The sequence below is a fragment of the Tursiops truncatus genome, chromosome 16, assembly GCF_011762595.2.
Source record: "Tursiops truncatus isolate mTurTru1 chromosome 16, mTurTru1.mat.Y, whole genome shotgun sequence".
In the NCBI taxonomy this organism is placed as follows: domain Eukaryota; kingdom Metazoa; phylum Chordata; class Mammalia; order Artiodactyla; family Delphinidae; genus Tursiops; species Tursiops truncatus.
The window spans coordinates 68,616,652-68,639,515 of record NC_047049.1 but is presented as its reverse complement, the minus strand read 5'-3'; the positions used below and the strand labels follow the sequence as shown (position 1 = coordinate 68,639,515).

General features: G+C 37.6%; 1 protein-coding gene and 1 long non-coding RNA gene across 3 annotated transcripts in view; both read right to left on the bottom strand.

The window, feature by feature from the left end:
• RTKN2 (rhotekin 2) overlaps window positions 1–19,925 on the bottom strand; it is an 89,229-nt gene extending 69,304 nt beyond the window's left edge. Inside the window, exons 1-2 of one of the 2 annotated variants that reach the window (XM_073793559.1) lie at window positions 19,838–19,925; window positions 4,756–4,952 (exon numbers count right to left, since the gene is read on the bottom strand). In XM_073793559.1, the coding sequence (XP_073649660.1) occupies window positions 4,756–4,952; window positions 19,838–19,840 (200 nt within the window). In that variant the 5' untranslated portion in view covers window positions 19,841–19,925. Of the gene's footprint in view, window positions 1–4,755; window positions 4,953–11,399; window positions 11,638–19,837 lie in introns of those variants that run through there. The other variant, XM_033842035.2, reaches the window with a different exon arrangement.
• Window positions 19,926–20,140: 215 nt separating this feature from the next.
• The window catches only part of LOC141276687 (uncharacterized), a 31,041-nt gene continuing 28,317 nt past the window's right edge, over window positions 20,141–22,864 (bottom strand). The window contains exon 3 of the long non-coding RNA XR_012326618.1: window positions 20,141–20,388. This is a non-coding gene — a long non-coding RNA (uncharacterized lncRNA). The remainder of the gene's footprint in view (window positions 20,389–22,864) is intronic.

The following is a 22,864-nucleotide window of genomic DNA, read 5'->3' as shown; positions in this document are numbered from 1 at the left end:
TGGTTCAGATGCTACTAGAACTAAAAGGAGGCAAATAATCATTTTTTGAGTCCTTACTATGAGCATAAAGGAAGACATGATCTTTTTCTGAATACAATTTCAAAGGAAACTTTGATGATGCAAGTAGGGTACTGCAGAGCAAAAGAGGTCTTATGAAATGGGAATGGAAGATAGGGCACTTCGGTATAAGCAAAAGCACTGGAGACAGAAAAATCAAGAACTGTTTTGGGGATACAGATCAAGCATTTGGCTGAAATAAATATGTTAAGTAGAAAGTTAAGAACTAATTTGTAAACTACTATGAAAGTAGTTTGAGATCAGACCACGAAGATCCTGGAATGCGATGCCTACCTAAGGAATTTTAGTAAATGGAAACCATTAGCTGTTTTTTAAGAAGTGGACCAATATAAGCAAGTCTTTTAAGTAGGTATATATGGCTATAACATGCAGGCAAAAGGCAGGGAGATAGTCTCATTTACCACTTAAAAGACTAGCATACTGACAGACTGCTGTAACCAAGTAATCCTACCCTTTGAACTAATAAGGCAGTCAGCTGTCCGTGCTCCACTCCATACCCTCACTAGCTACTGTCTACTCAACCTAGAAAACTTTCCATATTCTACTTTTTTTTTGAGTCACCCTGACTCTATTATGAATTTTACACAAACCTGGGTATCTTTCGCATATTTAGATGTAAAAAATAGTATACCAGAAGGTGTTTCATAATTATGAATTTTACACAACTCTATTATGAATTTTACACAAACCTGGGTATCGTTCGCATATTTAGATGTAAAAAATAGATAGTATACCAGAAGGTGTTTCATAATTACATACATTTAAGGAGAACAAAGCTTCTGTTACATTATTAGAACATTATGGTAATGGAACATTTAACCAATTACCAATATTCTCAGATAGGTGGTTAAAAAAAGAATAAATGATATGACTATATCACTGATTTCCCAAGTGGGGTTCCTCAACTAAACCAGAGAATGACTATTTTCTCAATTCTCCCAAGAATGGTACCAAACTAGTAGTATTCTAAATACACGGAAGTTAAGTCATTGTATACAATGCATGTCTTGGGGCATTAGGGCTTAACTCTTTCCTGGAACCCCAGTTTAAACAGGCTGTAAAATGAAGTAAGACTATTTGCTTACTTTAATAAACTCATAATAAATTGAGAAATAAGTGAAACTGTTTGCAGAATGGTTGTTACTGTATCAAGAGGACCTTGAGTAAATATCTATTAAAATAACCCAAAACTCACGCACTAGTTTTTATCTCATCAAAAGTTACTTATTTGATCACTTCTCTATCTGCCTGTTCTTAAATATTTTCCCTAAAAATTTATTATTTCAATTATTTTGTCTCACCATCCTTTTCAATACTCTACTGCCAGATAACCTTCTTAAACACCCATTTTATCATGCCTCTTTCTTACTGAAAATAAAATGGTAAAAGATAAACAATGAAATAAATGTAAAGTCCTATAACAACTTAACAGGGCAACTTGGGGTAGTACAAAATACATGGGCTTCTCTGGGGAAGGTTAAGCGAGGCTCAGGCTTTTAAGTCGTTTGGGTTCACATCCTAGTCACAGAGTCACTGTGTGCCCTTTGAAACAGTTATCTAATATTTTCCAAGTTCCTGTTCCCAAATCTTTAATAAAGAGGTTTATACCTCTCTCAGTTTGTGATGTGGTATTTGTGAAACCCTAGCACAGTATCTGGCACCTGGAAAGGCTGTCAGTTAATACCAGTTAACCTGATGTCATTGTAAACTTTCTTGAATTTTGCTACCCACCTCCTTTTCAACTTTGGCTTGATCTTCCGCCTCAACCAAACACATCTCTTCAATGTTCTTGAATTCATGCTCATTTTTCACCCTAACCTTTTGTTTTGCTATTTTTCTTACTTTTAATCTGCTTTCTTTCTACTCAACAAACCAAACTCTACCCATCCTTTATGATCTGGAAGATTCAGACCCAATTCTTCCATTAGACCCTCCTCGATTCTACCATTTCATACTGATTTGATTCTTCTTTGAAAGAGTCTAGATGTATTGTCTGTATTAATTTTTTTTACATTTTATCATAAAATTTTAGAGAAGGTAGACTAGTGGTAGGCAGGAGGCTCGTTAAAATGCTATTTTAATTCTGGTAGCAAAGCAAAAGTGGAGCACTTTTCTATCTTAAAGACCATCAAAACCAAGCTAAGGAACAGACCACTGAGTCTCTAAAGGTAAGGTATTTGACTGCTGAATATACAAACATACTCACATTTCGACAAATTCTGTTCTTTGAATTTGGATACAGTAGCACAATACTAAATAAGTGTTCTACAAGTAGTAGATATTCAATAAATATTGGATTGACTAATCAAATGGCATAATTTACATAAATTTCTTCAAGGAACTAAAATAACTATCATGGGATTCTCTTTTATCTTTAGATCATTTTTATGTAGTAAGAAGGAAAGTATTATAATTTCCAGTTACGTTTGATCAGTAACCTCAGGTTATATCTGCACATAACAAAATGAAGTTGTAAACAAAATAATTCATATAGAATATTCAGATTTTTTAAAGAAATAATTCAATAATTAATGGAGGCAAGGAATGATGAACAAATATAAATGTTCAAATATAAAACAAATATAGCATCAAAGTTATTTTCATCTATCAAAGATAATCAGTAAAGAAACTGAAAATTGTACACATCTTCAGTTGAGAGTCCCAGATATTTTTTTCTTATCTTTGTTATATAAATCCAACAGGAATTAAGCTTATTTAACATTTTTCCAAATCAGCAACTTCAGGAAAGTTGCAGGAAAGTTGTTAAAGAAAATGGCCAGTTCACAATTCGTTATACTTAAAGAACATGAATATGAAGGGTAGACATGATTCCCGGAGGAACATTCCATATAACTGTGAGAAATGATATAATATTGAGTGTTTAGTCCCACACTGTACTTAAACCAGTGCTTCTAAAATTCTTCCACTTAAACAGTCCCGCCCCTTGACAACATATTGTTATAAAGGCTGGGGAGAAGGAACATGTATCCCGATGAGCAGCATAATCCAAAACCATGCCACAATCCTAAATTCCTAATGCTTTATCTTAAAAATTCATGCTATAAAAAGATACGCCATATTTATTCGTTGGCTTTGCATATCTTGTGATACAAAATCATCTACTCTAAGTAATATATTTGACACAGCTGGTAAAGCACTGCCTTAGTCCAGTGTATGTGTATCTGAAAAGTATTTTCCTGGATTATGATACTGGAATAATTTCATTTTATAATGCCAGGGATAAATAATAGTGAAAATTGTTTGACATACGTTGAGTACTAATTACATAAAAGGTATTATTAGGTTTTTAATATATATCATCTTAATTTTCAAAATGTAAATATTATTATGTCAACTGTAATGAAGGAAATAAGGCACAAAGAGATTAAATAGCTATCCCAAGGGAATAAAGCTAATAAATATTAGCCACTTCGTACATAAGTGTTTATTATACGATTTCATCAATATTCTATTTTTACAAAAATCTCTTTCTCTGACCTGTGTTTTTACCTTACTTTTCAAGAATTTCATGGAGGTGTACCATGAACAGCCCAATCAATGGCCACTAATGTCTAAAAAGAAAGTTTTAATTAGTGTTACAGCTTTAAGACTGATCAACAATGAATAATGTGAAACCATTTATATTAAAAAGGAAACCAATATCTAGCCACTAAATCGAGTCAATCCTAAGGTCCAAATAAGATTTGGCATTGTAAATAGGATAGGATGTAAATTTCATACACAAAATCTAGACCTGATCCAAAAAGGCAGCATGTAGTGACAGAGAGAACAAGGACCAGAAGTTACTTAGCAAATGGTAAGTAACCTCTCATTAGCTTCTGTCACTAGTTAGAACACTCACTAGTGTTCTAGCGTCACTAGTGTCACTCAAGTGTCCTTGAGTAAGTCACCTCTCTGGAACTTACACTCAACATATGAAAGGAATGTGTTACCAGATTTTTAAGTTCCCTTCCATTCATATCTTTAAGTCTATTCATAGCTTTAATCCCACTCATAGCTTTAATTCCATTTATATCTTTAATTTTGCTGCCCACTCATTTCAATTTCTAAGTTTCCATTACTCTCAGCTAGTATCTTTTTATCAGTTTATTTTTAAGCAATTAGTTTTTTTTTTTAATTTACATTTCTATACACTCAGATATCAGTCTTAGTCCTTCTTCTTAAAATATTTCCTCACTCCTTGCTTCTTAACCACTTCATTTTACAATCTGGAAGTACTGAACACAACAAAACTGGCCAGTAAAAACTGCTGCCTTAATAGTAAGTTTACTCTGAGCCCTACTTAAAAATGTTTATGATATCAGAGGCTACTTCAGTGTAATTTTTAAAAGCTTTGATGATTTGACATTTCAGGTTAAATTATATGGTGTTGTTTTTTTTGTTTTTTGGGGGGTTTTTTGCGATATGCGGGCCTCTCACTATTGTGGCCTCTCCCCTTGTGGAACACAGGCTCCGGACGCGCAGGCTCAGTGGCCATGGTTCATGGGCCCAGCTGCTCCGCGGCATGTGGGATCTTCCCGGACCGGGGCACGAACCCGTGTCCCCTGCATTGGCAGGCGGACTCTCGACCACTGCGCCACCAGGCAAGCCCTATATGGTGTTTTTAATGTAAATATTTAAGTACATTAAAAGCCATAGGTAAACAATGTCACTAACCATCTTCCAATTTGATTTGCAATCTGCTCTTCTAATTTCTGCAGCTCCAATGTGTAAGCCATTATTCGAGCATTGCACACCATGAGATTCTTAACTGCATGCAAAATCTGGTCTTTCTGAGTGCTCAGAGAAAGGAGTTTCCATATCCCTTCTCGTATTCGCATCTCTAAATGTATTTTTTCTTCAATGCTGCAGTCCTTAAAAAAAAGAGAGAGAAAAAGCATTTTTAAAAGGTAGCAAAACCCAAAATTATAACATTTCTCTTTACCCCTAATAGATGGAAAATGTACTATCTAGTATTATAATTTTATAATACATTGGGAAAGTAACAAAGTTTTAGTGTATGATAGTATAAAATCTTTTAAAGGCTCTGTGCAAAATCTTAATTTCTTGCTTTATTAGGAAGTCTTTACAATCTACTGGATAAACAGAACAGAAACAAAGGTGAAAAATAATATATATTCTTACTGTAACTGTACAAGGTTGAATAGTGTCCCCCACATATTCCTGTCCTCCCAGAACCTTAGAATGTAACCTTATTTGGACATACTTTTGCAGATGTAATTAGTTAAGATGAGGTCATACTGGATTAGTGTGGGCCCTAAATCCAATGACTGTTGGCCTCATAGGAAAGCCAAGTGAAGACACAGAGGGATACATAGAGAACTCCATGTGAAGATGAAGGCAGAGACTGGAGTAATGAGTCTACAAGCCACGGAACACCAAGTATTGCCAGCAACCACCAGAAGCTGGAAAAGGCAAGGACAGATTCTTCTCTAGTCCCTTCAGCAGGAACATGGCCCTGCAGGTACCCTGATTTCAGACTTCTGGACTCCAAAACTCTGAGAGAACAAATTTCTGTTGTTTTAAGCCACTCAGTTTTGGTAATTTGTTATGGCAGCCTCAGGAAACTAATACAAGAATATGATAACCAATGTGAACAATACAGCACATGCACGTATTATGTAAGTTGCACTGTGAGATGGCAAGATGTAACTGATGACACTAAATTAACCAAGGAAACACTTTCTAAAAGAACAGATGCTGAATAAAGGAACTAAGGTTAAACAGCAGAGAGGTGACAGGCTATTTGTTAGGGTAAGCAATGTAAATAAAATCTCAGAAGCAAGAGAGTGAAAGAACTGTGCTAAGAAAATGTCAGAAGCTTTAGCTACCTGGAACAGAGATTTAGAACACAGTTTTTGGATATATTTATTTTAGCTTTAAGAGTCACCATGAAACTACTAAATCATTTTAGTTCTGAAAGTCTTTCATTCTGTACAATGATCTTAAAATGGCCTGGCTCTATAAACAAGTTTCATATGTAACATCAAAATTCTATAAACTGAAATGTATTGTTCTGATTTAAATTCAGTGACTTTTTAAAAACTATAAATCACTAGATACTCTTTAATATACTACAAACATGTAATAATGCTTCAGTATGTCTATTTCTAAAAATGAAGAGATCATCCTAGCTTCTGCAGTTAAAAAAAACAAAAAATGAACGCTATAGTTTACCTTTTAACTGGAATAAAATTTATATCAAAAATCTGAATGAATCTAATAACAAAATTTCCAGATATTGAAAGGACAATCTTTTCAAAAAGAAAAGCTGAAAGTTAGAGCAATAGTCTATGATTACCCAAAAAGAAAAACTGCAGATGATTTAACTTGATTATCCAAATCAATCAAATGTGCTATTCACACGCAGAAAACAGATCTGTTTAATTACCTCCTGTAATTACATGATGTAATCGCCACATAAAAACCTTCTTTTGTAGTATAACTCAAAACTGATGTACTATATAAATGTAGTCATTTGCTGCTTTTCCTTCTTTACACATGACTGAATTTCAACAACTCCATCTCATCTTTTTATGACTTGTCAGTCCCAAAGTAAATTCTTCTTTAATGTAATTAGTAATCAATTATAAGAATTATCTATGTGACCCATATGTCTATAGAAATAAACTCTGGCAGGCGGGTTAGCATTAGAGAGTCTACTTAGGGAGAAACTTGAAAGTGGGATGAATAACTTTACCCCACAACTCAAATATAAACGAATACCATCTGGTGCCATTAAATTCAAGTTTGCTTTTTAAATACTACAGTCAGGCAGCCAGTTTAAATACTACAGTCAGGCAGCCAGTTGAAGGACTAGCACAGTCCTTCTTAAAGCTGGCTGCACATTAGAATCACCTCAGGCAGAGAGGAAGGGCCTTACAAAAGTACCTAAGCTTATGACCTACCCCCAAACAATTAGGATCTCTGGAGGTGGAACCTGCTCTTTTATTTAAAGCTCCTCTGGTGATTCAGTGCACAGCCACGGCAGAGAACCAGGGCTGCACTACTTGAAATTCCCCAGCCATCTGGAAAGTTGCAACAACCTTTAGAAACCAGTAGGTGGCCGGAGACAACACTAAGGAATCAGTTCGGACTTCTAAAGGTTTCCATCTGGTAAATGAAGATTGTCTTTCTTCACTTATTGATAAAGACTTCATAAAAGTAGAGAGGCATGGGATATAGTGGAGAAAGGAAATGTAAAGTCAGGGTTTAAAAAAAATTACAGTATTTTTAAGATTAAATATTCAGTAAGGAAATGAGATATAGCTAGCAGATATTATATTAGAATTCTGTCCTTTAGAGCAGTGGGCAGCAAACTATAGCCTGGCCAGTACCTGTTTTTGTAAATAAAGTTGTACTGGAGCACAGTCATGCCCGTTTGTGTTGTCTATGGCTACTTTCAAGCTACAAAGGCAGAGCTGAATAATTTCAAAAGAGACTGTGTGGCCCACAAAGCTGAAAATATTTACTATTTGTCCTTTTACAGAAGTGGTTTGCTGATCCCTAACCCAGCCAAATGAACATACTTAGTAAACTATGACCTTACCTCCCCTGCTCTACAGTGAGTGGATGTGGATCTGGGAGGGCTGACAGAGACGGATAAATTAAGTGTATGCATTTTTTTTATTGGAGCATAGTTGATTTAAAATGTTGTGCTAGTTTCTTTTTTTAACACATTCAGGGTGAAAAAAAGGACCATTGTATTATCCAGTTTTGTGTTCTCCATACAAGTTCTTTTAGCATAATATATACTATAATACATAGTACACATCTATACTTTACATGCAGAGAAAACATCTCTGGTCAAGCAAACTACTCTAGCCAAGAAAAACATAATGGAGTCAAAGGATTTGTTTTAAGTTAAAAAGGGGTACAAAGTGCTCCTAGGCTAGGAGTGATGTCTAGTGCGAACCACAGAGAGAACAATGATCAGGTAATGAGGGTGGCATTCAATGATGATGCTTACTGACCTCAAAGAGGAAGAGTAGGGAGCGAAAATCATCACTGCCTCAACCATAATGGCAGAGTCAAGACTGACTAGGGCCCATGACAAAAGCATGTTTCCCTGTATGCATCCCTCTTAGAAGTGTGTGAATTCAAGCCTCCAAGAAGAGCGGAGAATGGGGAGAGAGCCTTCCTTTTGTTATTTCTTCTTCAATTTTCTAAATAAGCGCTTGCTGTCAGGTCAAAGAGAAGCCTTATCTCGTAGGTATTTAAAGTCAGGCAGGTAAAAATAAATGGATAGGGCAAGGCTAAGAATGAAACAGATGATTTAAATGTGCAAACTTAGATAATGTAGAAAATGGAAATACACTAGATTTTAAGAGCTAGAAGGGCACAAAGGAAGTACAAAGAAAATGACTTTAGTGTTGGAATTAGGCACTGACTAAAAAAAAGTAAAAAAACAAACGAAGTTGGGCTGCTGGTAAGAAAACTGTAGTAATCCAGATAGAAACTATCACCCACCTAATGGGTATAGTTAAACCATGTTAGCTAAGAGAGCAAGATGAAAAAGATTGCAGAAGAGTATATACAGTATACATTCTTTCCAAAAGAAATTTTGTGTATTTTAAGAGTTGTTTACATACAGAGAAAAGTCTAGAAGTTGTTAACAGTGCTCATTCTGGGGAATGGAATTGGAGAAAGAATTCTTAAATTCACGTTTCTGTCTATGTTTACTTTTCTGCAATGAGAAAATATTATTTCTCAAATTTTATTTTTATAAAAATTTCAAAAGCTTAAACATTTGTAAGAAAAGGTAGGTGGCTATGCCAACTATTCAGGTGAATGGGACAAAAGATAATAACAAAAATAAGTCATCTCTCAAGCATGTATGAGTGCTAGGTACTGTGGCAAGTACTTTAAAGAGGTTCTCAAATTCCAACAAATTTCTGTGATAAGCAGTTTACCATCCTACAACTGCAGAAACTGCAACTTAGAAAAGACAGGTAACTTATTCAAGGCTGCACAACAAACAGAGTTGGATTTTACCTTAATCTGACTCCAAAGCCAATATTCTATGCTGTGAGTAGTCACAGATGACTCCAAGGTTTGAGTAGAGGTGTTACACTAGTGAGTGACCATCTCAAAATCTTTGGTGCTATCCCTATCTGACGGCAGGTTCATTAGGATCAAAGGAAACACAGAGACAGTGTTAGTCAAGTATAAAATTCTCTTACTGACCCTCAATATTCCTGTTAGGTTAAAACCTATTACTATTTTGCAATTTTTCTCCAAGATCCAAACAGAAGGAATTCCACAACTCAATTATTTTAATTTGTTGCTGCCTAAGAATCTTTAAGTAATGTACTTTCCTACATGTAAATAATCCAGCCGTTACGTATATTTAAATATTTCTTTTCATTCCATGTAGCTAAACTTCTTTTATGACCTTATCCTCTTATCTCTTTTGTACCATACAAAAACATTTACTGGTGCACACAGCTCAAGAAATATACTTGATCGGCCTCACCAACACCTACATGGTAAGTGCAAGAACCTCAAGATCACCGATTCACTAGAAATCAAATTTAAAAAAATAATTAGTACAATCAAAGGGAAACGGAGCAGGACCCCGTGGTCCTTGCCCCCCATGTCCTCAGCCTGCCTTTTTGCCCGTGGAAAAACTTGAGTCAAACGATAAGTTTAATCAGAGAAGTGAGAATATGCAGAAGCAAAGAAAAGCAGTCAAATGGGACAAAACAATAATAATTTAGTCAGTAAGCCACGTCGAGGGCCTTCAGTTCCTTCTCAAGGGCTATAGGTAATATTCTGAGCCACATCCTGGGAGCTGTCTGATAGGTATTGAAACCCCCAGCAGGTGGACGTTAACTACATGGCGACCAGACTGCGCCGAGACATAAGCTGCCAAAATCCGAGAACTAGCCTCAAAGAAATGGGAACAAACCAACCCTAGAACTGAAGGTTAACTGTGCTTAAAATAATCACGACGACGCTGGTCAGACCACTGCAAGACCAATTTCAAGACGGCTGTCAGAGCTGGCTGTGCCGTTTCCACATGTGGCCCCTCCCTCTGTCTACAGAAGCTCATGTCCAGAGGTTGTCAGCGGGGCAGAGTCAGCCTTTGGACAGGCGTCCAACACTGCACCCCACCACCCGACCCCGGCCTTTGCCGGCATCCAAAACAAAGCAAACTCCTTTCCACCAATCTTGCCTCTTTATTGGCTTTTGAGCAGCCAGCAGCCGGGCCCCAATTTCGGTAACAAAAGTACATAACAGGATAGAACAGAAAAGAAACACTCCGCATCGAAATGTTTGAAATTTTTGGAAATGCTGGCATAACACAGCATAAATTACTGATAAAGTTACTGCCCTCTTTGCATAACGACTCAAGGTCTTGCTTTCCTTTTCACAGCATTATGGAGACTTCCTAACAATTTTCTATCTGCTGAGGGTTCTAAGGTTTACAGAAAAGAAAATGCGTTGCTAAGCAAAGGTAATAGGTGGGACCATACAAAATTGTTACTTTCTACCAATTTTGACCTACAAAACTCGGAATTTCATATGGTTTAATCTACTTTAAAAATAGGGAAAACACGGTGGAGAGTAAACTGGAAGTGGAGATCCAGCTCAAAGACATCAGAGTTCTAAGTCCCATCTTTTAAGTTCTCTTTAAAGGTTAAGAGTGGAAAGTATAAACTTTTAATAACTGCCAAGAAATAATGTTGGACTATATTAAGTAGAAAGGTTCCTAACACACATTTTACATGGATAAATACCGAACACCAAACTTCTCTCCTATCCAATTCAAAAAGAATCCACTATCAGACCAACTTTTTCTCGAGTTCAGCGGTTGCAGTTTACTTCTCCACCCTCTCCACCGAGTTTATACTGTGTGTAGACAAAGCTCCTGCAGTGATTGTGCTTTGCGTCAAATCTAGTAATAAGCCAAGTGTCCTCCACGGGCCTCGGGTGGGCTTCCGGGATATCCCGGGGCTCCCATTCCCCCTGCGTCACCCACCCTTGCAAAAAGACAAGCGTCCCAATCCTGGGAGGAGGGGCGGCGGACAGGTGCGCCCCAAAACGCGCTTCAAGACTCCGGCGTCGCTTCCCCATTCCGGGCCTGTTTCCTCCCTAAGAAAATTGGGGGAGAGGGTGGGGAGACGGGAACGGGGAGATTTCCAAGCTCCATTAAGGCCTCAAAAGTGCAGTCGCCTAGTTCTTTGTTCCTGGCCACGGCGGAATACGAGACGCGAAGGGGCGGGGGGGGGGGATTTCCCGTCGTCCAGGCAAAACGACCGCTTGAGGACCTGAAGCCGGCTCCCTTCCTCACTCACCTGCTGAGCGGGAAGCCCCGCCGGGCGGAGCTCGGGTCCCCTCAGGATCTGCCCCTCCATCACCAGCGCCACAGCCTGGGCCGCCGCCACTCTTCCAAAGGTAAGATTTGAAAAGCCCGCCCCTGACTGGAGCAGCGGAGGACGCCAACCGCCGGGACGTCCCGGCCGTACCAAGTCCCGGCGTAGAGGGGGCGAGGGGGCCTGCGAGCCGGCGCGCGCACGCGCAGTGGGCGCGCCCCGCGCCGCCCACGCCTGAACGTTGCGGAGACCCGAGTTCTCAGTGCCCGCTGGACAATAGGGAGCGGTGGGCCGACTTAAGGCAATGCTTGGCGTGTGGGCGGGCCTGAGACAGGAGTAGGCGGGATCGTGGGGAAAGCACTGGTCACTGAGAGCACCTGCCCTGGTGCACGATTTCGGCTGCTGGTTTTCAAGGCCAGCCTTTTGCGCAGGGAGCTTTCGGCCTGCATAGGCCCTCCAAAGCGCTCGGGGTGGGCTGACCCAAGGCTGCAGTCCCTGGACTCCCACAGACAACCCGTGGTCTCACTCCCAGAGAACCAAATGACACGGCCCTCAGCGATCACTCACACACAGCGCAGATTGTCACCCGGGGTCACTTAGAGATCATGGCCTTATTAATCAGGCTGGTGAGACACCGTGTCAGGCATTTCACAAGCCCTTTTCTTGTGTCCACAGTGTTTCTTTGTAATTCCAGATGCCCCTCCCCCCCAGCCGAGTAGTCTGTTATTTCTTGCAAAAAACCTCTTTCATTACTCTTTCCCCACCAACATCCAAAGTGACAGCTGAATGAGGTATCATTTCCCCAGAGTCCCATTTCTTGCTGTCACTAAAGACCAATATAAAGACCCTTTTAATCATATTGGGAAACTAATTATTGGGAATTAAATATAATGGCAAAGCATGGAATCTTTAAAAATCAAAATTGAAGTGCCAAAGATTTCAGGCCTTTGTAAACTCTTTAAAAATCCACAGTCCTGGACTTCCTTGGTGGCGCAGTGGTTAAGAATCTGCCTGCCAATGCAGGTGACATGGGTTCGAGCCCTGGTTGGGGAAGATCCCACATGCTGCAGAGGAACTACACCCGTGCGCCACAACTGCTGAGCCTGTGTTCTAGAGCCCATGAGCCACAACTACTGAGCCCATGTGCCACAACTACTGAAGCCCACACGCCTGGAGCCTGTGCTCCGCAAGACAAGCCACTGCAATGAGAAGACTGCGCACCACACCAAATAGTAGCCCCCACTCGCCACAACTAGAAAAAGCCTGTGCACAGCAACAAAGACCCACACAGCCAAAAATAAATAAATAAACAAATTTATTAAAAACAACAACAAAAAATATCCACAGTCCTTCCCTTGAAAAGGCAACAGAAGTCTCTGGCTTCTGACAATTTTTTCTCCTGAGGGTAGAATCTATCAAATCAACCATCCCAGCTCACCTCCTAAAGGCCTAGGTCACTTTTCATTCCATATATAAAGTGACTGTTTATTTGCCTGAGACAGTCCTTGTTTGGGTCTGTCGTCCCAATGTCCCACAAATCTTGTCTTGTCCTAGGCAAAGTGGATATTAAGTTATGTGGTCACATTATCCACAAGACTTTTTTAAACCAGTTAGTTTGGAGATGAATTTGTGAAAATGTAAAGAATGCCCTTTCTCTCAAAAGGGTAGTTTGCCTCTTCAAGGCCCTGGACCAAGTGACACTAGAAGCTGCCCATCTAAGAATGGCTCTCCCCTTACATTAGGAATGTATGGGTCATTAGGGATGACCCAGATCCTTACACACAACTATGAAATATGTAGAGTTCAAAACTACCAATACAGAGTTCAACTCATTCTCTCCAAACACAGATCTGAATTCTAGAGTCATTAGGTACCCTTCTCCCCTTATGCACACCTCTCTCTCATGCTTACCACTTTGTGGTATAATTATCCCCTATTCAAAGTGAGCCTTATGAGCCTAGTATAGTACCTGACTCAGAAATACACACAGGGTACTCGTTATCAGCCATATATTATTTCTCATATACACAGCTCTCAGACTCAGAACAAAATACTGAGAGAAACCATCACTTCATGGAAACAGGACCAAGCCAACCATTTTTTTGTTTGTTTGTTTTTAAAGAATTGTTTATATACTGAACCTGGAGCAGATTAGATACACAACCAATTTTAAATTTACATCTTTTAACTCAGTTTTAACTGTTTAAACACACACACACACACACGCGTGTGCGCAGGCGCAAATTGGCATGCAACAGTTGTCCTAAGGTAAAACACAGTCACCTTAAACTGATGCAAGTTTTTTCACCCAAGGTTGAAAAATCGTTTATCCTGAACATGAAAATCTGTAACAAATTTAATTATATAAAACTCATTACTTGTAGTTTTCCCCTTGTGAAATTCCAAAAAAAAAAAGAATGTACAAGTAACTAATATAGATCAGTCACAACGTAATCGTGGATCATCCCCACACCAAAACCAGATGCTCCTTTAATTTTAAAGGAGACCATCATCAGAGACCACGAGAAAGTCATTTTGTTTTATACGAAACAAAATTCCACGTGCCAAAAAAGCAAGACCCAAGAAAAACAAAAACAAAAACCTTAGTACTGACAGTGATGTTCAGTACCCTAATTAAAGTAGCAAAATGCCACTAATCAAAAATAAAATAGCAAGCCAGCAAATTTTAAATTGGACACTGATGTAGGAATATTTGATGAGTAAATACTAGGTATATAATTGGAGATGCATTTATACTAGAAAAAGGAGACCTAGGAAAGGTCATATTTAGTAATTATCTGTAGAACAGACAGTTGCTATTAAAACTTTTCTCTTTGGAGAAGAAGATAGAATGAGGTTCTATCTCTTTATTACTCATCAAGGGATGTACCCAGGAAGTGCTTAAGACACAACTATTATGGTGATTAAAATACCTCAGAGTAGGAATGCTATTTCTTTATTTATACTCAGGTCCTTTCTTATTACTGCTAATTTCATCAAACATAGTTTTCTCTGGTGTATGTGATGTACATAAAAATTGAATAATCTATGAAAACTATCAAATGATTAAAGGTTTCACATGCAGTGGTTTGATCAGCTTGAGGGTGAATGAATGAGCAAATTTAACAACTCCCAGAAAGTAAGAAGTACTACATTTCACCGTCTCAAATACTTGACAGGTGACACTTGGGCATCTCTCATTTGAGAGCTAACAGCCCACCCACTTGGGCTCGCACAGTAGGTGGTTTCTCACTCAACTGCCCAGGTGTAGGAGCTTCAGCCAGAGGTTGAGTGATGGAATTACTGTCCTATCAATATCACTTCCCATTATAAGTTCAACATTTAATACTAATTATAAGTATTAATTATAGCTAATACAACAAATAAATAATATTTAGTAATTAATAAATAAATAGAAAATCAGTATTTGACATAAATAGAACAGCCAATTTAGATAATACTAATAAATATTAAAGTAAATTTTTCTTCTCTTTATTCACCGTATTCCTCTTTTTAACTCTCTAAAAGGCCAAAAGAAAGAAAAATACTGAATTTGAAACCAGCTTTCTTACATAATAGACCCATTACTTTCAAAAATGTGATTTGCCCCAGAACAGGTAACTGTTGTGGTTTCTGGTATCCTCCTGGACATTCTTTTTTTTTCTCTCTTTTTTTTTTTTTTTTGCGGTACGCGGGCCTCTCACTGTTGTGGCCTCTCCCGTTTGCGGAGCACAGGCTCCGGACGCGCAGGCTCAGTGGCCATGGCTCACAGGCCCAGCCGCTCTGCGGCATGTGGGATCTTCCTGGACTGGGGCACGAACCCGTGTCCGCTGTATCGGCAGGTGGACTCTCAACCACTGCGCCACCAGGGAAGCCCTGGACATTCTTTTTTTAAAAACCCTATTAAATAATCATATTGGAGCTTCCTTTACTCATCTGGATACTTACATTATCTTGTAGGTAATGAATTTAGAATGAACTTCATAGACTAGAGCTGTATCTTGAATTATAAACATAAAAAAGAAGGAACTGAAGTAAAGATGCTAAGCAGAAGTGCAGCATTTGCTTAAATGAATAAGCCATCATCTATAAACAGCCGAAGCGTCATATAATCATAAGGGGGATATGGAATATGGAGTCTGAGGACTTATTAGCCCTGTGACCTTGGGCAAGCCACTCAGTGTCCTTATCTATAAAACAAGTATAATAATACCCAACTTCTCTTTTAGAAGTTGTTGAGAGACTCAAATGAGATAAGATTTGTGAGAGTGCTTTGTAAACTGGCTATCCCACATAAACATGAGGCATTGCTACTGCAGGAAGAAAACACCAGTGCCTATGAGCTAACGTACAGGACCTGAGGAACACTGAGAACTGAATGAGAAAAGCTTATGTGAATAGGGTTGGATATATTCAAGATATATTACCCACCACTGAAAAATAATACCTAGATTATATAGGGAGAATTCCTACAAATCAAAAAAAGTCCCAGTTGAAAATGATCAAAAGTTATGGTAGGCACATATTACAGGACAGTAAATCCAAATGGCAAATAAAATGTGAAAAGTTGCTCAAATTTATCATTAGCTTTAACCTGTAAAATTGAGATAATATTTTATAGTCACTAGATTGGTAACAATAAGTTTGATAATACTAAGGATTGGTGAAAGTGAAAATCAAGAAAATATTATACACTGGTAGAGGGGATGTAACTTTGTTCAATCACTTTGGAAAAAAAATCAGAACTATCTTAACAGAGTTGAAAATGGGAATACCCAGCAATTCCACTCTTAGATCTATATATCCTTAGATAAACTCTTGCAAATGTGCACCAGCAACACTGCTTGTAATAACAAAAATATTAAGACAATCCGAATGTTCATTTCAGGAGAATGGGCAAAAAAATTGTGGTGATTTACCCAATGGAATATTATATATCAACAAAAATGAATGAACCATAGATACATGTAACATCATGCCTGAGTCTTAGAAATACTGAATGAAGAAAGCAAGTTGAAGAAGAGTACATAAAATATATAATTTTTATAAAGATGAATAAGAGAATCTAAACAATACATTGCTTAGGAATACATACATATACTTATATATGTATTTACAAGTTTATATTTAAAAAGGAAGAGAGTGCTAAAAACAAAACTCAGGATAGTGACTCTCTGGGAGAAAAGCAGTGGGATGGGATGGAAACGGCATGCTTTAGTAATGGTAATGCTTTAATTCTTATGTTGGGTGATGGGTTCACATGTATTCATTTTAATGTTTACCTGGTAACTTACCTAAATATTACATATATTCTTTTGTGTGTCTTAAACATTTCATAATAAGAAATATTTCTAAAACATTTAAAATATTCTTGTACAAGTTAAACAATGGTAATAATGTATGGTATTTTAACAGATACTTACCTGACAAAATAATAATACATTTTTTGGCTTACAAAATTTAATTTACATTTAATTCATTTCCAGTACATTTTATACTATGTGAAAGTTAAATGCATTGGTGCCCATGCCCAGTGAGAGACAAGAACTGGCCATGTGGATTTATCTGTGAACACTTAAGAGCCGCTGTTTAGGAGCTTGGGTGGGGGGTTGGGTGGGTGGAATTTGCAAAGGATGAGCGGTTCTGTCAGCAGGTGGGGACGAAATTAAGTTCAATTTGAGTTATTACTGTTAACGTGAGGTGCATATTACACACAGGCCTAAGGACATTCGAATGGCGTTAAAATCAGAGGGCTCCATACTGAGCAAGCAAATCAGCCAGAGGAATTGGTTTTAGGACTTGAATCAATGAGCCACAAACTATAGCACACAAAGACCTTGTCAGGGTTTATATAGGCTTGGGCAGTTTTAAAGGAATCATCATCATGATCTTCAACTTATATTCCCCATCCTATGACCTGCCTGCTCTCTAGGCTTCACATAAGGCCCCTTTTCACAGCCACCTGTTCCCACTTGACAAAAGAAAGGCATCACTTTTACCCATTCCTACTGCATGCCCCAGGGTATAGAAGCCATGGGAGCCAAAGGGACAATTAAATTTATTGGTATTGATGTTGCTATAAGCAATGAACCACAAGCTTAGGGCTTACATTTATAAAAATGAAAACCAGATGTGGACTTGATGTTGAAAGCTGGCTCATTCTAGCATTATTTAATATTCACCCATGGATACATAAACTAATTGGAGGGAAGAAGGGGCTCATCCATCTCATTATGAGGTTCATTGCCAGGAAAATTTCACTTTTGATGTTTAATATTGATCCATTATAATTTGTAATATACTTATTTTGTTTTTATCAATTGTGTACTACTAATGATTTTAATAATGCAACCCAAAAGAAAACTCTTGACAGTTAAATATAAAATTCCAATTAACATGCATATGTTTGCTGCAGAGAAACATGATAGGATGAGCAATAAAGACCTCTCAAGCATAAAAATATTTTATATGAGCATAAAATTCTGTGGAGGAAGTGGAATAAAAATACAAGTTCAAGTAGGAAAAGGAACACTAAAATTTCCAACTTATAGATTAAGTTGTTCATATATTTAAATGGTGGCTGGGTCTTTGACATTTTGGATTCCATTGGATACACTAAATAAATATGTTTTAAATTTTAAATTATATTTTTTTAATACATCAGCAATTACATCCTTTGTAACTATTTAGATGTATGCTAAAACATAACAGATGCCGCCTTAAAAATATGTAAGGGGTAAAAAGTTTTAAAAAATTCTTTTAGGTGTTTTGCACGAAAATGTTTGAAAACCGCTGACTTACATATCTAATAGCATCACGCTACAATACTCAGACCCATCTATGTTTAACAGAGGGCATACCTGCAGGCTCACCTCCTCAAATTTTTCTAATTCTGCTTCTTCCACTCCCCATCTTCCCTCACAGCCTCTCATATGCGCCCCTCGTTTCCAAGATAAACCCAGCTCCTTCTCTAGGTAACTTTTTTCTTTAGGCGCATTAATGCCTAAAGTTAGGCTGATTAATGCCATCAGTTAGGCTAAAGACAAACCCTTCTCTTCCTGCTTTGGTTCCTTTAAGGTTCTCTTTATGGATATGCACCATTGTTTTCTCCGTCTCAAGAGTACCCAGCCAACATACTAGGCCTGTGCACTCTCACATAACATTTTGAATCAGCTTTTCAAGTTCCAAAGAAATAAAAAAGAAGCCTACTGGAATTTTTATTAGAATTGCACTGAATTTAGAAGGAAATGATATATTTAGGTTATTGGCCGTTCCTATCCGTGAACATCACATATGTTGCAAATTTAGATTCTTTAATGTCTTTAAAGTTTTACAGTTTTTTCCACATAGGCCTCGCATATCTTTTGTTCCATTTTTGGATTCCATGTATCTCTTCTTGCTATTGGAAATAATGCTTTAAAAATATGTCTTCGATTTGTGGTTAGTATATAGAAATAAAACCGATTTTCATCTGCTGGTTTTATATCCAGATGCCTTGCTAAATTCTCTTCTTATTTCCAATAAATTGTCTGTAGGTTTTGGGGGGGAGTATTCTATGTAAATGACTCAGTGTGAATAATAACAATTTTGTTTCTTTCTTTTCTAATTTTCCTTATTCTTTTTATCTCACTTAGTGCAGTGGCTGAGACAGGCAGCCATTATAGTGTTAAATGATGTGGTGATAGTGGGTATATTTGTTTTCTTCACGATTTTAAAGGAAATGTTTCTAATGTTTAACTCTTTATCTCACTAAGTATACATTGTTCACCTTGTAACTTTGGATTTATTTTCTCCATTCTTAAGCATTAACTCTTCAAAAATTGCCTTTCCTCTGTTCTCTCTATTCTGTTATTCAGGGACTACAATTAGACAGAGGTTAAACCTTATTCTATCGTCTTATTTATTGTGTTCAAATTCAGCTAATCTCGACTTTTTTCCAGAGAGGATTTGCCTATGCTTCTGCTTGGAGCCAAAAGGCTCTAGGTACCTAAGACCAGTCAGGCCAGATTCTTAAGTTTAATATAAGGTTCTCAGGTACAGATCCTTCTACTTGCCAGTGACAAAGCAAAATGCTTTGTGTGTGAGTGCATATGCATGTGTGCACATATAGCTTACAGCTCTGGTTTCAACTCAAGGTTTTTTTGTTTGGTTGGTTATTTTTGTTGTTATTCTAATTTTAGTCCCTTAGAGATTTTTCTTCTTTCTGGAGATCTCAGCAATGCTACAAAAGTTATATTTTATGCAAAATTTATGTTTCATGCAAAATTACTCAATAGTGAGAGGAACCATTATTCATGAAGTCCACCATGCTGCTGATATAAAAGTCCACAAGAAAGGGTATTTGAACACCACAAATATAAGAATAATTACAGAATAAAAAGCAGTCAAATTGCACATATTTGATTTTAAGGAAAACTCACCATATTATCTTTGCTTTTCTCCTTCTGCACATGTAGCCACTGAAGAAGCTGCTCTGTGTCCTAACAAGGTCATATTCTGATGCTCACTTTGAATGTGTCCAAAAAGGAAAATGGAAAAGACAGCATTTTTCAAAGGTTAGAACAGAGACCCATGGAGAATAACTGGACTGGGAAGCCCCTTCCGGGTCTAATCAAGGAACATTTCTCTCGTCTCGGGATAAAGGATCCTTACAATATCTGCCTACTGGGATTTCACACCTGCTACACACCAGCAACTGCTGTGTCTCCTATTTTTCTCCAGGGAATAGTTATTGAGGTTACCCTGAACACAAGTTTACCAGTGTATACTGGATGTTTAGGGAACTGATGACTTGCCTTTTTAGTTCAGAAGTTTTTTGGATCAAGCAGAGCCACACTCAGACATGAAGCATGTTTCTTCCTGATGTAGGGACTACACTGTATCACCCATAGATTCTGCTCTTTGAACTTGATGTTCTCATTGAAAGACACTTCTCGGTTTTCTCCTTCAGGGACAGGTGAGTACATATTGCCTATAGGAAGAAGAGTGAATTGAATGTTTAGTGCCTAATAGGACTGACTGTTGTAATCAGTGACATTCACAAAATAGTTTTGGTTTGGTTCCCTTGCTCCTAAGTTTGCCTGTTTGCAGTTGACTGTGCCTATGAGCCATGCGTTGGCTGATGAACCGTGAGCAGAAGTGTCTGTGCAGCAGCTTTAAGAGCAAGTATGTGATTTGCTATAATTTTCTTTCCCCCTGTCCCAGTGACAGGCAACCTTACAGATAGTGGATGGTGCAAAATCCTGGGTTTCAGAGTGAGAGAACTGGAGAACCCACAGACATCTATTGATGGACATATATTAGGAGCAAGAAATATATCTTTGCTGTTTTGAGCCTCTGGATCTGGGGATTGTTTGTCACTACAGCATTACCTAGCCCATCCTGATTGATACAAGTACCAAACTAAGAGATGGTATTTAAACTATAGTCTTAGCCCTGCCACCAAATATCTATGCACCAAGTCACTTGACATCTGTAAATGTAAGTTTCATCACTTGTGATATAGGATTAATCATTCTTCCCTTGTCACTGGATTTTTTTTTTTTTTGGTATCCAGTATTTGTGAAAGTGTTTGAAAAATGTAAAGCATGTGCAAATATATGCCAGTAGTATCATTAACAACACTGAATTGGTTTATTCTCCCCTATATAATCCTAATCCCAAGAAGAAAACATTAGGGAAGTTATGAAAACTCTAGATTTAAATCAGATAACAGTGGAATGAATGACTTGATAATTTCAGCATGAAGTAGTAACATTTCCATCTAAAGTAGCTAAATAACTATGCACACCTTCTTTTACAACCATAAACTTCTTTAAAGAGTCTTTAATGCTTTTGAAATTTTATTGTAAGTTAAAAAGTTGTGACTAACAAAAGTAAAACCAAAGGTAATTTTAGAAGAAAAAAGTTTATTTTGACCTTAGAAAATATTACATTTTTGTTTTGTGTGATGTCAAGGTGAGCACTGAGTTGGCTTGTTTACCACAAATTGCAGAGTCAAGCTTATTAAACTGTTTTGTTTTCAAACTCCATCTGCCTTTCCTTCACCCCCGCATTCTGAGTTCCAAGGGCTTGACCCCTGTCTTCCATTGAGATCCTCACATTGGAAAGAATGAATCACAGAGTCTTGAAAAAATGCTGTTTCTATTATTTTCTGAAAACCTAAAGGCAGGAGAATCCTTTGACCACTTTGCAAAGTGTGTGAGCCTGTTGAGCTCTTCTTCACTGGTTAACAACGACCGTAAACTGTTCACTAGAGCTGTCCGTGAGAGAGAATTCTGGGTCTTATGGGAATGTTATTTTTGGCTTGCCATTTGCTGTGTTATGAATGGCCAGGCAGGTAGGGTGGGGCTCCATGCTAATTCTATAAAGTGCTTGGTTGTCTGGTGCTATCACAGTAATGATGATGATGTGTGATGAATAATTATACATGAAATGCTGAGTTACTTCTTCAAATCATTTCTCTGCTACTTACAGAAAAATATTCATTTTGTAAAACATGCACTAAACTCTTTAGTTGAAATAAGTAAAATATAGAATAGTATATAGTATAGCATCAACAAGAAACTTGTCACTTGTAACTCAAATAATGTGGCTCTGAGTTCTTGAAAGGACATTTGTGCATGCCAAAGTATATAGTCATTAGATGTACATCTGTATTTTTTATGTCCTAACAATATCTTCATCTTTTGGAGTTTCATTTTGTTGCTTTGTAGATGTTAGTATAACAATGTCACTCTTTCTCCCTAGCATAGTATTAATAAAACCCGAGATTTTACATGCAGGTTTAATGTGTAGCTCTAAATACTTTGAAGAATTCTATGTACTAATCATACACTTGATTTTTACTTGAAAAGTATCTAACCAAAATATTCTTTTAAATGTTGCTGTACTGAGAAAGGCTATTTATACTAAATAGAAAAGATGAGGTAGTTTCCCTGTTGAAAGAATTTTCTTCCCAATGCCTAATACCTTATTTTTCTGCATAGTTTTTATTTAATTGAGTTCTACTTCGCATCTTTGCTTAATAGTTTCTTATGTTCAAGCTAATTATAGAAATTACATACAAAATGATTTGTATTTTATTACCTAATGTGAAATTAGTTTCCCCTTTTGAACATTATATTTATTTACTGAAACTAAATTTGCCTTTGTTAACTGTGTTTCAAATTCATAAAATTAAAAAAATTAAAATAATGGTTAACAAAATTGGGATTACTATAAGTTACTTTTTAACATACTGCAGTTTTAACAAATATAAGTTTTATAAGTTGAAGATGTCTGTAGAATTTTCAAAATTCTTGGTGCTTCCCTGGTGGCGCAGTGGTTGAGAGTCCGCCTGCCGATGCAGGGGACACAGGTTCGTGCCCCGGTCCAGGAAGATCCCACATGCCGCGGAGCGGCTGGGCCCGTGAGCCATGGCCGCTGAGCCTGCGCGTCCGGAGCCT